The 18435-nt window shown below is 39.7% G+C and overlaps 3 protein-coding genes across 3 annotated transcripts; 2 read left to right on the forward strand and 1 right to left on the reverse strand.

Moving 5' to 3' along the window:
* The first annotated feature begins 8500 nt into the window (after positions 1–8500).
* LOC134202304 (pancreatic triacylglycerol lipase-like) lies at positions 8501–10673 on the forward strand. Its single transcript, XM_062677333.1, has 3 exons — positions 8501–8570; positions 9313–9465; positions 9533–10673. The coding sequence occupies exons 1-3, from the start codon at positions 8501–8503 to the stop codon at positions 10492–10494; spliced, it is 1185 nt and encodes a 394-aa protein (XP_062533317.1). The 3' UTR covers positions 10495–10673.
* A 3413-nt stretch (positions 10674–14086) lies between these two features.
* On the forward strand, positions 14087–15911 carry LOC134202299 (uncharacterized). Its single transcript, XM_062677327.1, has 2 exons — positions 14087–14606; positions 14676–15911. The coding sequence occupies exon 2, from the start codon at positions 14684–14686 to the stop codon at positions 15770–15772; it is 1089 nt and encodes a 362-aa protein (XP_062533311.1). The 5' UTR covers positions 14087–14606; positions 14676–14683; the 3' UTR covers positions 15773–15911.
* Positions 15867–16964, reverse strand: LOC134202300 (uncharacterized). The gene is made up of 2 exons (XM_062677329.1): positions 16750–16964; positions 15867–16671 (listed from the first exon to the last, which is right to left on the reverse strand). Exons 1-2 carry the CDS (start codon positions 16962–16964, stop codon positions 15867–15869), a joined length of 1020 nt encoding a protein of 339 aa, XP_062533313.1.
* Between the last annotated feature and the right edge of the window lie 1471 nt (positions 16965–18435).

Raw genomic sequence — 18435 nt, forward strand, 5'->3', positions numbered from 1 at the left:
TTGCACTGAAAATGAATTTTTCACCCCCGCGCTAGTCTCTCCCATCCACTGTCGAAGTGAGTGAACCCTGATACACTCAGAAATATATTTATACTAAATAGTTTTAAAGTCATTCTAAATGACTATTCACCTGGTTGACCCCAAACTCGTATTCGAACCAAAAATACTGGGATAGTATAAATTTAAGAAAATCTTTCGTTAGTATAAATGAGGTTTGTTATTGCTTTGTTTACTTTCGATTTGTTTCTGGTTTCTAGGTTATGTTCTCTTGTTTTTAGATTTTTTCTTATTGGAAAAATGAAAATTCAAATGAAGAATAGTTTTTACGAATTGAATTTATTATTTTTATGAAAACCATGCAATAAGATACATTAATGGGGTGTGATTGCTCGGGGAACCATCCGGAGCCCATATTTTATTCGATTAGCTCGAAGTAGGCACGTGCAACTGGTCTTCTGATCGTGTGCTGAGCTGTCTTTCAATGGAACTTCGGGTTGCAGCGATTGACGAAGTAGTACAGACAAGGCAGTAACATACCGGAACAGAAACAGTTGGTGAATGAAGTATTTTAACAATCGGTCAACTTGCCGCCGCATGTGTCTTTGTCGTTCATCGAGCGCTGCAAAGTTTTACCACATTTTACGCTTCTCTGGGGTAATAATCGGATTCTGTTGTACGATCCGTTTTCGGTTGAGCGAGAGTTAGTTCAGAAAATCCATTATCCTGGCGGAGTTCATCGGCTGGAACCGTGGATGGAACGCGGTCAGAAAGTTATATTCATTTCGATTTTGTCAGACCGCATCGTGCTTTCGTGCTGTGCGGTTCTTTCTCTTTGCGGAAGGAAGTTTTTAATACTACCCGAAGCTATTTTAATTTCAACGGTGCTTCTTAGCGCTATTTCTACCCACTGATCCCGTTACGATCTTTGCAAGGACCCGTGCCTTCGTTTTACGTTGGACCCGTTTGCGGAAGTAAAATTCCGACAAGCGGTGGTAATCCTGCAGGGACACCGTTCTGGGAAAAAACCTCTAAGAAGGTCACGTCTCCACGCTCAGCAATGAGTATTAATAAAAACAAGAGGAAGGGGGAGTCTCTGAATTCTCCACTTCCTTCAAAGAAACAAGGTTTCAAGACCGTCCTGCCCAAGCGCGGAAAAAATAGAAGGAAGCTGGAGAATTCAGATATTCCTTCTAAATCTAACGTTGACATTATTTCTTCTCCCATCGAACTGAGCAATCAGTTCGATTTGATTAATAACGAATTTGAGGAAATCGAATCTACCTCTAGCCCAGGTGATTCGATTCATGCGAAGAAACAACGGATTCCGCCAATTGTGGTATCTGTTGCCGAGTTTTCTGGCTTTCGGAATGAAATCTTGAGTAACCTTCGGGGGATCAAGGTTCTATTTCAGATTGCTTGGAAGGGTGCCTGCCGCGTTTAGCCGGGATCCTTTGACGATCGCAAACGTCTTCTCCAGTATTTAACTGAGAAGCGCCATAAATTCTTCACATACGACGACAAAACTGAGCGATTGTTCAAAGTCGTCTTGAAAGGTCTGCCCAGTGATGACAAATCACTGGATGAGATTAAAATTGAAATTTCTGAATTACTTGGATTTTCACCAGTCCAAGTAATTAAGATGAAAAAGAAATCCCACTCTGGTACTTCCCAAAGGGCATTTCTCAAGAATTTTATTTAGTTCATTTTAACAAAGTGAACTAAATAATATGAAAAGTTTGGAAAAGGCCTGTATTATGTCCCATGTCCGTGTTACATGGGAACATTTCCGCAGGCCTGGGGAAATTTCAAAATCCCACTCAGTGCCGTAAGTGCCAAAAGTGGGGTCACGGAACCAAACATTGCCACATGGATGCTAAATGCATGATTTGTGGTGGAACCTCTCACGCCAAGGACGCTTGTCCTGTGAGAGAAGATTCCAATAAATTTAAGTGTGCAAATTGTGGGGTAATCATAAATCCAATTTCTGGGAATGCCCTTCACGCAAAAAGTTTTGAATTCCCGTGCAAAATTGATGACGGAAATTCCAATCGGATCCCAGATTCGACGGGTAGAAATTTTTCAAACGCTCAAATTTCGAAACCAGTTACCGGTCGAGCAATTCATACCCACCACAATTCACAAACAAATTTTGCTGCTCGTCAACGGGTAGCAAGCACTTCCAGTAAATTCCAATTTTCGAATGTACCTACGTATGCAAACATCGCTGCTGGTAGACAAAATTTCTCTTCTCAAAATGAGGTTTATACCCATGTCCCAACGGAAAATAATGGTCATGTTGCCGATTCAGGTAGCATGACTGCTTCCGATTTTGATTTTTAACTGAACAATTGCATCACATGATTGATGCAATGTTCAAAAGCAAATACCATTCCAGAAGCTGTTCAGGTTGGTATAAAGTACACAAAAAATTGTTATCGGACTCCGTTTCAATGGATCCAAATAATTGTGTGAAAGTTCTAAATTGGAATGCCCGCTCTCTAAAGGGTAAGGAAGATGAATTATTCAACTTCCTAACAGTTCATAATGTGCATATTGCCATTATAACAGAAACCTATTTAAAACCAGGACTCTCCATTAAAAGAGATCCAAATTATTTTATCTACAGAAATGATCGTCTTGACAGCGCCTGTGGTGGGGTCGCCATTGTCATCAATAGACGTATCAAACATAAATTATTTTCTTCATTCAAAACCAAAGTTTTTGAAACCTTGGGAGTTTCTGTTGAAACAAATTTTGGAAAATTTTCCTTCATTGCAGCTTACTTGCCTTTTCAATGCAATGGGCAGCAAAAGAATTTGTTGAAAGCTGATCTTCAAATTCTGACTCGCAACAAATCTAAATTCTTCGTAATTGGTGACTTCAATGCCAAACACCGTTCATGGAATAATGCTCAAAGCAATTCCAATGGTAAAATTTTATTTGAAGATTGTTCTGCGGGATATTATACTATTCAATATCCCAATGGACCAACTTGTTTTTCTTCCAGTCGAAATCCTTCTACAATTGATTTAGTTTTAACGGATTCAAGTCAGCTGTGTGGCCAATTGGTAACTCATGCTGACTTTGACTCTGATCACCTTCCTGTGACATTTGAAATCTCACAAGAAGCCATTTATAATCCAATCAGCTCTACTTTTAATTATCATAGAGCTGATTGGGATTTATATAAAACGTATATCGATAGGAATTTTGATGTTGATATTCCTCTCGATACCAAAAGTGATATTGATAATGCTCTCGTATCTTTGACAAATTTAATTGTCGAAGCCAGAGGCATTGCAATTCCGAAATGTGAAGTTAAATTCAACTCCATTATTATTGACGACGATCTTCAGCTACTGATCCGTCTTAAAAATGTGAGAAGAAGGCAATACCAAAGAACTCGCGATCCCGCGTTGAAAGTTATTTGGCGAGATTTGCAAAATGAAATTAAAAAACGTTTCGCTATTCTGAGAAATACCAACTTTGAGAATAATGTCTCGAAGTTGGATCCCAGTTCGAAACCCTTTTGGAAATTAACGAAAATTCTTAAAAAAAACCTCAAAAGCCAATTCCAGCGCTTAAAGAGGGAAATAAAATTTTATTAACAAATGGCGAAAAGGCTCAAAAACTTGCTCAGCAGTTCGAGAGTGCCCATAATTTTAGTCTAGGTCTCACTAGTCCAATTGAGGATCAGGTTACACGGAGCTTCGAAGACATTCTCAATCAAGAGAATGTTTTCGACCCTTCGTTGGGAACTAATTTGGATGAAGTGAGATCTATTACTAGAAAATTTAAAAATATGAAAGCCCCGGGTGATGATGGTATTTTCTACATACTTATCAAAAAACTTCCTGAGAGCTCTTTATCCTTTTTGGTTAATTTATTTAACAAATGTTTTCAATTGGCATACTTCCCAGATAAATGGAAAAACGCCAAAGTTGTTCCAATTTTGAAGCCGGACAAAAATCCAGCTGAGGCTTCTAGTTATCGCCCAATCAGTTTGCTTTCTTCAATAAGCAAACTGTTTGAAAAGATTATTTTAAATAGAATGATGGTTCATATTAATGACAATTCTATTTTTGCTGATGAGCAATTTGGTTTTCGCCATGGGCATTCAACCACTCATCAGTTATTAAGAGTTACGAACTTAATTCGGCTCAACAAATCTGAAGGATATTCGACTGGAGTTGCTCTTCTTGATATAGAGAAAGCATTTGATAGTGTTTGGCATGAAGGTTTGATTGTAAAATTGATGAATTTTAATTTTCCTCTGTACATTATTAAACTGATCCAAAATTATTTATCAGATCGCTCACTGCAGGTAAACTATCAGAATTCTAAATCTGATAGATTACCTGTAAGGGCTGGTGTCCCCAAGGCAGCATACTGGGGCCCATATTGTATAACATTTTACTTCTGACTTACCTGATTTACCACCAGGGTGTCAAAAATCTTTGTTTGCAGATGACACAGGTCTCTCAGCCAAAGGGCGAAGCCTTCGTGTCATTTGTAGTAGATTGCAAAAAGTTTGGATATTTTCTCCACTTACTTGCAAAATGGAAAATTTCCCGAATGCTTCCAAAACTCAGCTTATAATTTTCCCACATAAGCCGAGAGCTTCTTATTTGAAACCTTCTAGCAGACATATTGTCACTATGAATGGGGTTCCAATTAATTGGTCTAGCGAAGCTAAATATTTAGGACTTCTGCTAGATCAAAAATTAACTTTTAAAAATCACATTGAAGGCCTTCAAGCCAAATGTAACAAATATATTAAGTGTCTATATCCACTTATAAACAGAAAATCAAAACTTTGTCTTAAGAACAAACTTTTGATTTACAAACAAATTTTTAGACCAGCCATGTTGTATGCTGTGCCAATATGGACTAGTTGCTGCAATACCAGAAAGAAGGCACTTCAGAGGATTCAAAATAAAATTTTGAAAATGATTCTGAAGTTACCTCCGTGGTATAGTACCAATGAACTTCATAGAATTTCTAATATTGAGACATTGCAACAAATGTCCAACAAAATAATTTCCAATTTTAGAAAAAAATCGTTGCAATCTTCTATTGCAACGATTAGCTCCTTGTACCCTTAGTATAAATTAGGTTAAGTTTAGTTTAAGTAGAAAACATTGTAATTCCTACATGGTTTAATTCAACCAGAGGAAATATCGTAACTGCCAGAGGCAATTGAAATGTATTAATAATATCTAAAAGCGTAACATAGCAAATAAGGATGATAGTGTTAAGAAAACACGGAACACCTAGTCTAAGAGATAAATGCATGTATTAGATAATTAGCAAATAAAATTAGTTAAAAAAAAAAAAAAAAAAAAAAAAAAAATTTCGATTTTGTGCTCCAAATCGGTTCTGCGCGGCAGTCTGAAAATATTTTTCTATTCAGTATACGGTTGTAGTGCATATGGATCAAATTATCAGGGATATTCTAAGCATATATCGGTTTTAGTGAGTCAGTAAAAAGTTTTCGTTAACCAAATTTTCAATTTTCAAAACTACTTACAACTCCGCCGGCATCGACCCCAGAATAATGGAACCGATTTGGGCTTCCAAAGGTATTCAATTGAATTTTGACGCCGTCGCTCAATTTCTCGCCTTGTTGGGATGAAGCCGGATATGGCAGTTCCTCCTTATTCCAGTGGCCGCAGTGTCAGCTCCAGGGACAGAAAAAGTCAGTTCAACTACACTCAAATAGCTGACATTGAACACGCAATCAAGTTGCTAGTCCTTCCCGAATTTGAATGTGCGAATGTATAGGACGGCATGCGCACGAACAGCAGCAAGCGTCGACTCTCGGTGTCAGCGTTGTTTTGTGCGGTGTCAAAATGAATCTTCAGCTTGGCACATTGATATTCAATTTGAAATCTCAAAATATGAATATCATTTCATACTGTGGTGCATGGATTCAACATTTTGAAGTCAGATTCCTAAAATATATGCATTTGTTTAGTATATAAACTAAAATAATCATCATTTATCGGCGCAAATTAACCACAATTCAAAATATTCATTTCAGCCCCGGTAGATATTCATTTTTTGCGCTCGATTATCAATCGGCTATTGAAGATCGGGCGGTAAATTTGGTAAGGAAGTTTGACAGCATGCTGCGAGATGTTCGTGCCTGCATCGCCGAGCGTCTGATCAAAACAAACACGAATCTATGACGAAGCTGCCTACTGAGCATCGATGCAACTGATAGTAAAACGAAGATTTCCGTCCTTGGTCAGCTCAGATGCCTTGGCTCCCAATACAAATTGTTCACAAACCTATTTGCATGCACGTCACTTTTTTCGCAAAAATCGCAAGTTCTGGACAACATTTCAACACGACTGGACTAGTCAAGTAAATGGAACAAACAAAAATTTCACAAGTGGCAAAATGCTAACTATAATATTTCCGCGTAATATCGGCTTAGTATAAACAATAATGTTGGATAGTATACTTTTTATACTATGCAATGTATAAAAGTCAAAAATGACTTAAAAGCTTAGTTTCAAACCCTTTAGCGATTTATTTTATTTCTGAGTGTATAAGAACCCTCACTGAGAAACACGTTTACTCATTAATGGGTACTTTTTCTTTGCTATCTCTTTCCCTCTGCTGAAAAATTTACCCATTTTGAGAGAATAAGTGGATCTACTCATTTAAATGAGTAAATCCACTTATTCTCCCAAAATGGGTGAATTTTTCAGCAGAGAGAAAGAGATAGCAGACAAAAAGTACCCATTAATGAGTAAACGATTTTGACCGGGCTGGTAAGGACATCATTATGGTTCTACCAAAAAATAGGGTGGCCAATCATATAAAAAAAAAATAGAAAATATTTTTTTTATTTCTCAGAATATTGACATGTTATGTTCTACAAAGTTGTAGCGTAGCTTATTCCAATCAATTTTTCTAAAAAAACTTTTTCTGTAGCTCTTGGGTTGGTTGATTTAGACCAATTTTACCTAATTGGATTAGGGTGTACCTCAAAAAAACAGTATTTTTTATCTACTTTTTTTATTTCAGATTTTTCGAAAAAGTCGTCTTCAGGTGACTTTTAGAGTTCAAAAAAATGCAACTTTTGATGGGTAAATATGCTCAATATCTTTTCCGATAAAAAGTTATAATCGTTTTTCTGTCAAAATTGCATTTTTTTCATAAGTTGATATCTCCGGTTAGGGCAGACCAAAAAAATATATTCACACGGCATCTGAAAGAGAAATAAATATTCTTTATTGTGTCAAAAAATTGGGGATATGTTATTTTTTTATCTCAACCAATTTTACTAAAATCATGTTTTTTTTTCAAATAAATTGATATAACTCGACAACGGAAGAAGACACAGACGATATTCTTATAGAAAAACACGCATTTTAAAAAACCCCAAAAGTTTCATACTTCCTGGACCGTATTTGAACCGATTGGAACCGGTAGGCGGGTAGTTTTTCACTTCATGGATTTTTTTTTTATACTTTATTATTGTGTTTTTTTAACATGGTATCAAGTTCAACACATATTCACTTCATGGACAATATTTGAATCTAATGACATTTTTGTACTGGTCGAATGGAGAAAAATGTTACCCAGAAAATACAAAGGTATCATATAATGCAAAAGTTTTCGAAAACTTTATATTCAATAACTCCACTTTCTAGCTGGATCTTGGCTCGCTTTTCAACTTAGTATTCTATGACCATTATTCTTTGTTATTCATTGAAAACATTGAAGCAGTGTTACGATAGACGGGGATACCTTCGAGGTGGTCAAGGAATTCGTCTACCTTGGATCCTTGCTAACGGCTGATAACAATGTTAGTCGTGAAATACGAAGGCGCATCATCTGTAGAAAGTCGGGCCTACTACGGGCTCCAGAAGAAACTACGGTCAAAAAAGATGTCCGTCTAGCTTCTTTTTTTTTTAGATTCGCCACCGCACCAAATGCGTCATGTACAAGACGCTAATAAGACCGGTTGTCCTCTACGGACATGAAACATGGACAATGCTCGAGGAGGACTTGCAAGCACTCGGAGTATTCGAAAGACGGGTGCTTAGGACCATCTTTGACGGTGTGCAGGAAGACGGTGTGTGGCGGTTAAGAATGAACCACGAGCTCGTCCAACTCTACGGCGAACCCATTATCCAGAAGGTAGCTAAAGCCGGAAGGTACCAGGTGCAAAACGACTTGGCAAGCGTGGGCGTATTCGAGGATGGAGAGATGCGGCATCGAACCGTGTATTGTGGAGTCAAATTGTTGATTCAGTGTTATCTATTTAGATGTAGACTAAATGAATGAATGAAAGTGCCGTGGGATGATAAAAAAAACCTGAACGTGAATAGAAAAACTGTAACCAATTGCCTTCGTGAAGTTGGTTATCAAAGATTTTTCGGAAGTAGAAGCTTTAAGCACAGACAAACAGACGTAACAGCTTGAACGATTTTCTAAAAAATCCAACGCGCAACCAATCAAATTCAAATTGATCGTTGAAGTCATGGTCTATGGTATTTTTTCTAGTGTTACGTCTGTTTGTCTGTGCTTTAAGGCTGCAAATTTACTCAGAAAATGAAATATCAATGAATGCCTTTAATTTGCATTCAAGTATATATCCCAGCCAGGACAAGTATTGAAAGAACAAACAAGAACATAGTACACTTGACACAAAATACAGTTAGGTTTTTTTTACAAACACGGGACCTCAATGCTAAACCTAATACAATTTCAAACTTCACTCTTGAATGTTTTTCTAGCACGATTACTTTACATATTTTTCTTATCGGTTCAAATAGCTTGGACAGACTAAACAAATTCAAGTCTTTTCCATAGTTTAGAATATCACGAACCATCCTCACATTATCCACTTCCAAAAACTAATGCATTATATAAAGGTTGGTTCATTTAGACATTTCTAATGCACGCACAGCCCATCCATCTAACTTTGCATAGATCACTAATCGTTAACGAGCTAATCAAGTGTTTAAAAACTCATAAAGCAGGTGTAATATTGATAAAACGTTGACTTGTAATCTATAGCTACTTATCGCTGCTTCTGTTGCTAGAAGAAAGCGCAAACAGTAAATATCACTGCTAAATCACGCAACGATCTTGATGGCTAATTTTCCGCGCATATGGGTACAAACGAACCCACGAACGGTCACATGCGCGCGCTAGGATGATTTTCCAATGAGTGAAGCTAGCGTACGCGACCGCTGTTGGGTTGAATAAATAAGGGTGCAAATTACGATGCTGATTGATTAGCCAGCCAATGACGTGGGTTTGGGTAAAAACCATTCTGGCCATTGCGGCGATCGACCACGCCACTAGAAATCGTTTGGCATCCCGATAAGATTTCTGGCCCAATTGTATATAATAAAAACAAACCCCCCAGTAATCGAATCAATTCAGTTGAAGCCATTATGAAGACTACAGTGGGAATTGTTGTTCTGTTGGCTCTGGGAGGTGTGTTCTAGATTGATAATTCGTTGTTTCGAAATCTTGATATACTAACTCGTAAACTTACTTACAGCCCTGGGAAGCCCCATCAATCAACGGCTTTCTCTGGTCCAAGATGACGCCGGCAATCTACATTTAGTTAATCCGGATCCGTATACCGTAATCGGAGAAGAACTGGAACCATTCTTCACTCCGGAAACTGACGTTATTTTCCGGTTGTTCACCCGAGCTAATCCAGTTCATGCACAAGTTTTGCAATGGAACAACCCGGCCTCGGTGAGCAACTCTAACTTCAATCCTGCCAATCCAACTCGGTTTACCATCCACGGATGGAACGGAGGCGAAACCTCCGGACTGCATGCCAATATTCGTCAGAACTACTTCGCCGTTGGTGACTTCAACGTGATTAGTGTCGACTGGGGTGCAGGAGCGAACACAATCAACTACATCACCGCTAGAAATCGCGTGGCCTCGGTTGGAGACATCATTTCGCGGATGGTTAACACATTGGTTTCGGCGGGTATGTCACGGAATAGCGTCAGTTTGATTGGTCACAGCTTGGGAGCTCACGCCGCCGGTAGTGCTGGCAAGATACAGGGAGGTCAGCTTCAGACGATCATCGGACTTGACCCGGCCGGTCCTTTGTTCTCGCTGGGTCAGTCTGATATTATGGAACCGAGCGACGCCCAGTACGTGGAGGCCGTATTCTCCAACGCTGGAACGCTAGGATTTGATTCACCGCTTGGCGATTCAAACTTCTATCCAAACGGGGGTCGTTCCCAGCCCGGTTGTGGTATCGATATTGCCGGTAACTGTGCGCACTCCCGAGCTCATGAACTGTTCGCGGAGTCGGTTTCGTCAACGGTAGGCTTCCGTGCCACCCGATGTGCGTCCCACAACGAGGTGACGGCCGGTAATTGCACTCCAAGTGGGGCCGATGCCCGAATGGGAGGCGAGCCCTCTAATCATGGTCGAGGAGTGAATGGGATATTTAGGTTCAACACGAATTCCGCTAATCCGTTTGCCATGGGATAAATAGTTATCTCCATTAACTATGTGGCGTGATAAGTATGTGTAATGACTGATTAGATTATACGAGTAAATAAAATTTAACACACAAGATATCAAGGGATTATTCTATTATTAGCTTAGCTTAAGCTGATTGTACCGCCTTTGTTCGCAAATTTGTAACAATCAATCACAAAAGAGTAGGCAGGCATTGGAGAATTGAAAGATAAAAAATTGTTATTCACAATGATCGATACGAAAATTATATGGCCGATCGTTATATTATTCTGCCAGATCACACCAGGCGCCAGCAAAACATTACCCATTTTTCTGCCCAAATTTTTGGTTAAGGGGCCGTCCACAAAGTACGTCACGCCTCTAGGGGGGAGGGGGGATTCTGAGCAGCGTGACGATCCATACAAAAATTTCAGGGGTTTGTTACAGAAAACGTGACCAAAGGGGGAGGGGGGTTGAAAATCGCCATTTTTTGCGTGACGTACTTTATGGATCTTCCCTTAGCAGATCTAATTTATCACAAATAGTGTCGGATATCCCTCAGCCTCATAACTGTGTTTGTTTGTTTGTTTATTTATTAATGACACTTTACACCAGAAAGGTGCATTCGTGTCAGGCAGCGGGGTTTTGAAATACAATAGTTTACAATGGCATTACGATCACATTTGATCTTCTTTTTCTTTTTCTTCTCTCTTTCTCTCTCTCTTTCCACTTATGTTTGTTATTTTGTTCACTTCGAAATGTCGGAGCGAGCCGGTGCGATGATGACGATGTGAACGCTCTTCATCCAGGATTTGCTGTGGAAATAGTGTATCGCGGTAGTATCCGTATAAGGAATGTTTAGATGAAACTTGCCTGTGAGGTACTTTGCCCCACAGTACCGGCTGTTGTCGAAACCATCACACTAGTTATACCAATACCGACAACAGCCGGCACTGGGGATGCGCTTTGTGTGATATTTCTCCGGTGGGACGTCCGTTTTCCGGTCGAAGGATGGCTGAAGTTTGGTGGTGACCTGGAATTTTAAGCGAGACAGTATCTGCTTCCGGTTGGAGAATTCAAGTACTGACCTGTGGGGTGCCAGTGCCCCACAGTGCCAGCCGTTGTCGAAACTACTACACGATTCTTTCCAGATACACCGACAACAGCCGGCACTGGGGAAAGGCTTTGTGTAGTGTCGATGTCTTCGTTGCTTTCTCTTTACAGTTGCCTGAACAGCCCAGTTTGGTGCAGGAATTCCAGCAACTTCGTCGAACTTTCTTCATCGTTTCCCAGGGCATCGGTCAGGCTGGTAGTGCTGATATTGTTTCTTTGTCGCTCTTTCTCGTACTTTCGGCAATGCAGGATGATGTGTCGTACGTTCACTTCAGAACCGCAGCATTCGCAAATGGGCGGCGGGTCTTTTTTTAGTAAAAATGTATGGGTAAGCCGAGTGTGGCCGATCCTAAGTCGCGTAAGCGCACGTTGGTCAGCTGCACTACCTCGGTCTACCCATCTTTTTGTGTCGTACTTCACTTCCCTCAGTTTCGAGTCCCTTGTGTCTGGTGATCCCATCGGAGTCGAATTGCCTGCTTTACCGCTCTTAACGCGTCTTCACCCGGAATGGGCATATCTATGGCCGGTTGTCTCCTCACCTCGTTCGCTAATCGATCAGCCTCGGTATTCCCGATCACGCTGGCATGTCCAGGGACCCAGCAGATTCGAACACGTTCGTTGCGGACCCTCTCTTCGACTTCCTGGATCCATGGGTGTTTTGATTTCCCGGACTCTAGTGCCAACAGGCAACTGGCCGAGTCCGTGAGAACCACGATCTCACCACCGACGTTGGGAATTGATACCGCTTTCTTTAAGGCAAACGCCTCCGCAGAAAAAATGCTGCATGCCTTTGGAAGGCTGAATGTTTCTGCGAGGCCGGTCGAGTAAAATGCGGCTCCAACAGTATCTTCACATTTCGAGCCGTCGGTGTAGACTACTGTCGACCTATGGAACCGGGTCGAAAGCAGCTGTTGAACAACTGGTCGGACTCTATTCGGCGGATCGCCAGCTCGCACGCTTCTCTTCACATCCCACACAATCGACGGTTCTCGTGCGTGCTACACACGGTCGCTCTGCCTCACTAGTTGGCCGATAGCGGGAAACGCTGTTCTCGTAAGTTCGTGTACCCGGTCCGACGCTCGTTGGATTAACGGTAGAGTGCTGTTGTTGCTGTTTTTAGATAAAATCCGGATGGCCATCCTAGCGATGATTTGAACTGCTAGTAGTTCGAATGGAAGGGTTCCAGCTTCGGCCATGACCGAGATGATCGGGCTGGTCACGAACGCTCCGGAAGCGTAACGAACCATTTTGTTGTATACAGGAGCGAGTGTCTGCAGTGTGTCTGCCCGGATAAAAAATATCATTAAAATATCATAAATTTTGTTGTTACAACACCATTTAAAACATAATTTTTACCATTGAATATAATGGAATTTTGACAATAAAATCACATGAGAAATAATGGTTTTCCACGATAAAATGAATGGTAAATGGGACTTTTACAATTAAAAAGGGGGGTTGTTATGTATCTTTACAATAAAAATATCGAAAATTTTCCATACAAAATTCGGAGCAAAACAATTGATTTTACGGTTCTTCAATGGGATGATTTAGAGCGACAAAACAATAGAAAACATTGTGTTTTAAATGTTTTCAATTACTGTTTCTATTGTTTTACAATAGAAGTACAACAGGATTTAGAATTCATTCTACTTCAATATTACAATAAAAATACAATACTATTAATTGTTTTACAAATTATTTTATTTTCCTTCGGTTGATTAGCATATCTTTAGACGAATCCAGCGCACTACTTCCAAAATTAAGTGGGTTATACAGGCAACTGGAGGAAAATCCAACATCGGTTTAAAAAGCGTACTAACTTTGTTCCGAATAGACAATACATATAGATATAAACCTGTGAAAAATGTAAATTATAAAAGAATGTCAGTTTTATTAGAAAAAATACGTCGAGAAGAAAGGAAAAAATTACCTGCATTAGTTCTTATTATATTCCGTTGGTGAGATTGGCCAATGGTAGCCACTGAACGATCTTGAATCAGTGACCAGCAAGCAGCAGTATTTTATTTATCATAAGCTTCATTTCTGTAAAGGAACAAGGATACATGTTACCAGGCATGTCATCAGGTATTATGATGATAAAATTTTCATTTATTTTTTGTTCGGGATGAACCACTGCGTTCATTATGTACATTGAACTTTTGTAGAGCAATAAGATTACGATTACCGGTGGTGAGTATAAACCGTTTGTCAGCGCAGTATCATTACTTGGCACTTTATCGGTCGCTACTAAACGCGCTGCTAAAACAGTAGCGCAGCTGACAGGTGACCAAATTGACCAAATATTGCGCTTTGCGTTGAAACATCCAAATACAAGTAGTGTGCTTGAAGTTGCACTGAACTTACCGAATATCTAGCAAGCAGTGTTGCTGTTCGTTTATTTTGTCAAGTTCACAAATGTGGCTTTGATAATGAATGAAATCATTAAATATATCAATATTTATAACTAACTTCTAAAAGCATAATTAACGGGCATGAGTATTAAGGCCGTGCTACAAGCCTGCATTTCCACATGAAATACATGGGTTAACTGTCAAACCCGCCGCTGCGCTCACAATTATATCTGGGCCTTTGGTCGTTTGGCAGCGCAGTATCATTATACTTGACACTTTACACTGTTAACAGTAGTGCGACTGAAAGGTAACCAAATTTGATAGTAGATAATAATGAACTATGCCATTTGATAAACTATTAAACGTCACCGGTACGGAATACAGCAACCAAATTAATAACCGAACACAGTGACCGATACAAAAAAGAGTAAAAAAACTAAAATGACAGCGCTTTCAGGTGGAAACAACGTGCAGATTTTTTTGAGTGCATACAGAATATTTAACGAAAAATAAATATTATTTTGTTTTCAAAATTGTTTTGCAAATGTTGGTTGTTTTAATGAAACATTTCACTTTCTAAAATTCTGGCACCACTGACCGAATCCTGTAAGCAAAACAAACATGACGTTGTTCAAAGTGAAATTTTCAAAACAAACTTTACGGCAAGCGAAGGAGGTAAGCATTCAACAGTCTGAGCGTAAAAGAGATATTTTTCGCGGATTAAACGTTCAATTTTAATTGTAGGCATAAAAATGGCACATTGTGGCTCGGATCTGGGTCCGGACATTGATTCGGACTACGAGGATATGGAATTCCTTGAGCTATCACAGAATGAAGAAGATAATCAGCCGCTACTTAATTCAACATTGCACATCGATTCTCCAGAAGCGACTGTTGTGGAAAACTCGGCGGAAAGTGCTTTTTGGATCGACTTCCTTGTCGAGGCTTATGAACGAGAATTCAAAGGACAAAAAAAAGAAAAGGCTTTGGAGATACTGCATGTTCAAGCGTCATGCAAAAACACCTTTGAGGAACAAGTGTGGCGGAAATACAAATCGGCTTTACGACGTGAAATATTGTATCAACGAGCGGAGGAAGGCATCGATGAGCTACTGATGTGGAGTCCTACCAAGCCCGACTGGGCTGATAGGGACAGATTTTTCCTCCTCCATCATAAGCGAAGTACTGCAAGGCTTTCCGAAGTTAGTGATGAACTACTTGCTGGATTTAAAGGCACAAGCGTAAAGATATCGGTACTTGTGTATTCGCTGTCTATGGTAAGTTCAAAAGATTACGAAAGAGCCAAAGCTGTATTGTGCTTGGGAAAAAGAACTTCTGGTTTGAAAGATCGCGCAGGAGCTGATTCCAACCAAAATGTGCTACATTTGGCGAATGAGCTGAAGCAACGCAACAAGGATCAATTCGTAAAACCACTGGACGCTAGCTTTACGCTGTGGGCGAATTACATCCAAGGATCAGCTGCACATTTACGGGATGATCTGTTGGCTGGGCCACCACCAGAACACCTGAAGAACCTTTTTATAACAGTCGGCGAAGTGGGTGCTCAACGAGTATTGAACAATTCGTTCGATGATGCTTCTGTTGCGGAGACTGTGAATGAAAGCATTGCAACCGAGTTGAAAGAAATTGAATATGCGATCGATAAGGTTGAATCAAGTGTTGCAGAATTACGGCAGAAACTGAGTCAGCTACAAATGAGCATAACGGAAAGGAAAACACTTATATCTGCTTTCAAGCGCTCATTAAAAGTTACTGAGCGAGAAGAATCCAGATTAATCTCGGATGACATTCAAGACTGCGCTGACATCGACCATGATTAGTGGTTGCAGCCGCCATTTTTTATCAATAAATAAATACATTGAAACATAATTCTCCTGTTTTTTATTTTATCTGAAAATATCAAATACAAAACGTTTATGGTTTAAACTTGCCTCCTGGGTAATATCCACACTTACGAAACAAATTCTTCGCATCAAAATTTCTATATTCCATGAGGATTTCCAGTACAAATAATTTTAAATCTTTGAGTTTCAATTCGTTAAATTCCTTTTTGAAACGTTGTTTAACTAATCCGAATAAAATTTCAATGGGGTTGAAGTGGGGGCAATAGCCCGGAAGGAATACAAACATAATACCCAGCGAACGAAAGTATCGGACAATGTTAGCATCTGTGTGAATTCTCGCACCGTCAAGTATCCAAATCGAATTTTTCCCGGGGTATTGGTGTACTGGACCACGTAAAGCGAATTCACGACAAGCCTCAAAAAACTTTAGTCTTGTGAACGTACCATCTGTCATGGATGCTTCGAGTAACCCTCCGATTCCTAGAAAACACAACAGGGAAATCCTTGCCCGACGTACGTGGTTACCATGATTCAGAACTCTTTTTCCGATCGGTCCATAACCCTTATCACGGTTCATATCGCGGTTATCGAAGCTGACTTCATCCAAGAAGAGTATGTTGAACGTGTCCCATTGAAGGCTTTGAAGTTCGCTACAAAAGAAGTCTATATCCTCGTCTTTGATCTGTACGGCACGCTTTTCAAGTACTTTTCTCGAAAATCCAATTCTGGTGAGTATGCGGCAAATAGTTGACAAGCTTATTTTCTTCCGGAAAGTATCTTCAAAAAGCGTTTTAGCTTCATCCAGATAAGTAGAGGGATACTCGATATATAACTGACGAATCCACTCCACTTCTTCCTCACTGAGCTTGTGAAACCTGCTGCGAGAAGATTGTCCATTACGGAAGGACTGCTGTCCCTCGTATTCGCGAATCCATTTGCTGAGCTTGTGAAACCTGCTGCGAGAAGATTGTCCATTACGGAAGGACTGCTGTCCCTCGTATTCGCGAATCCATTTGCTGATAGTAGAATGGTGCTTGCAGTATAATGTTGCCAACTCGGATCTTGACTTGCTGAGATAATAGTAGGCATACAATGCATGGTATTTCGTGTTTTCTGATGCTTGATGGTGAGATACATTTTCCAGTATCTGGGAGTGTTTGTCCAACATCCTTTTTGCCAACAATAACTTCCGGACTACTTGCAAAAATAGCTTTCATTAATATGAAATAACACCGATTGTTTATTACTAATGATATAAATAATATCAACAGAAAGGCGATGTTTGACAGCACCTGTCAGATTAAATTTTTGACAGGATTCTTCCGTGCATCTTGCTTGCATCTTGCTTGCATGTTGTCTGTAATGCTAATTTCAGAAGAAAATTGCAATAACAGCGCTACTATTTGATGAACTATCAAACGTCGAACGTCGAAACGGAATGCAGCCACCAAAATGATAACCGAAAATGGGTGAGTGAGGGTGATCAAAATACTCGCGCCCAGTAATAATGCTCTAACGCGCTTCAACACTTCAGATACTTACCACGGTACAGAAGCCATAGTGATCTACCGCTTGCCCAGCAGCAGAAACTGTAATGAAAAATACATTTTCTGCACCATACAGTTTCATTATTTTCATCTATTCACTAATTATAAACAAAACTGTACACGCTCAAATGAATCCAGCCATTCTCCGAGTAAAATGATAGGCAAAAGTTTTTGTTCCCTTTCATTTTTTTGAAATCAAATTTGTATTGCATAACATTTCTAGACCTGCAACAAGACCTTCAATATGGAAATATATACTTGAGAATCGGTATAACATTTTTATTTATTTAACAAACAAAGCTATTGTAATTTTATTGTTTTCAATTGTTATTTCATCAATATAATAAATCCATGAAATATTCCAAAATTATATTAATTCAATAACATTAGACGAATTTCCAGATCATCCAAACCGAATACTTTTAAAATTTGTGTAGTTTTTGGATGAGAAATACTAAACATAAGCGAACAATAAAAATATAATAGAATATATCGGAAACATTTAAATATATTGTTATTTTAATGTACGTACAATAAAGATCTTTTACAACCGTGAACATTTTACAATAAGCATACAATAGTTTGTATTGTTTGCCACACAATCTATTGTATTTCAATGGGTTATGTCATACAAGTTACTGTAAATTTTTATCCGGGTGGCCCTCCTCGGCTCACTAGTCCCACTCCGTACGTCAGCTTTGAAGTGACTAGCGCCGAGCCGACCTGCAGTAACTTTGAACGATTGCCACGCGGCAGTTTTGTTCCGATCATCTGGAGAATCCGTAACCGGGAGTCGCATGCTTTCTTCACCGCTGTACAGTGCGGCTTGAAAGTTAATGTTCGGTCAAGAGTGACGCCCAGGATTCGCAGACGGTTGTTTTTCGGAATGGCAGTTCGGTCAATGGTGATCTGCTTCTCTGGCTCTCGACGCGCGTTGGGGCTACAGTAAAACGTCTGCGATTTCGTCGCCGATATGGAGAAACCAACGCTCTTCGCCCACTTGTCCACAGCTTTGACCGCAGTTTGCAGTTTTCGGTATAATCCTTGTCCTTTTGGCCCTCGTACCACGAGGAAGATGTCGTCTGCGTACAC

The sequence above is a fragment of the Armigeres subalbatus genome, unplaced genomic scaffold (assembly GCF_024139115.2).
Source record: "Armigeres subalbatus isolate Guangzhou_Male unplaced genomic scaffold, GZ_Asu_2 Contig1141, whole genome shotgun sequence".
NCBI lineage: Eukaryota > Metazoa > Arthropoda > Insecta > Diptera > Culicidae > Armigeres > Armigeres subalbatus.

What these genes read in the sequence shown, in the direction of transcription:
- LOC134202304 (XM_062677333.1), top strand. Translation starts at nt 8,501, where the DNA reads ATGGTCTATGGTATTTTTTCTAGTGTTACGTCTGTTTGTCTGTGCTTT. An exon ending in GGCTGCAAATTTACTCAGAA is followed by an intron (nt 8,571 to 9,312) that starts AATGAAATATCA and finishes GGCCATTGCGGC; the next exon opens with GATCGACCACGCCACTAGAA. An exon ending in TGTTCTGTTGGCTCTGGGAG is followed by an intron (nt 9,466 to 9,532) that starts GTGTGTTCTAGA and finishes ACTTACTTACAG; the next exon opens with CCCTGGGAAGCCCCATCAAT.
- LOC134202299 (XM_062677327.1), top strand. Translation starts at nt 14,684, where the DNA reads ATGGCACATTGTGGCTCGGATCTGGGTCCGGACATTGATTCGGACTAC.
- LOC134202300 (XM_062677329.1), bottom strand. Translation starts at nt 16,964, where the DNA reads ATGTTGGACAAACACTCCCAGATACTGGAAAATGTATCTCACCATCAA. An exon ending in GGACAATCTTCTCGCAGCAG is followed by an intron (nt 16,672 to 16,749) that starts GTTTCACAAGCT and finishes TTCTCGCAGCAG; the next exon opens with GTTTCACAAGCTCAGTGAGG.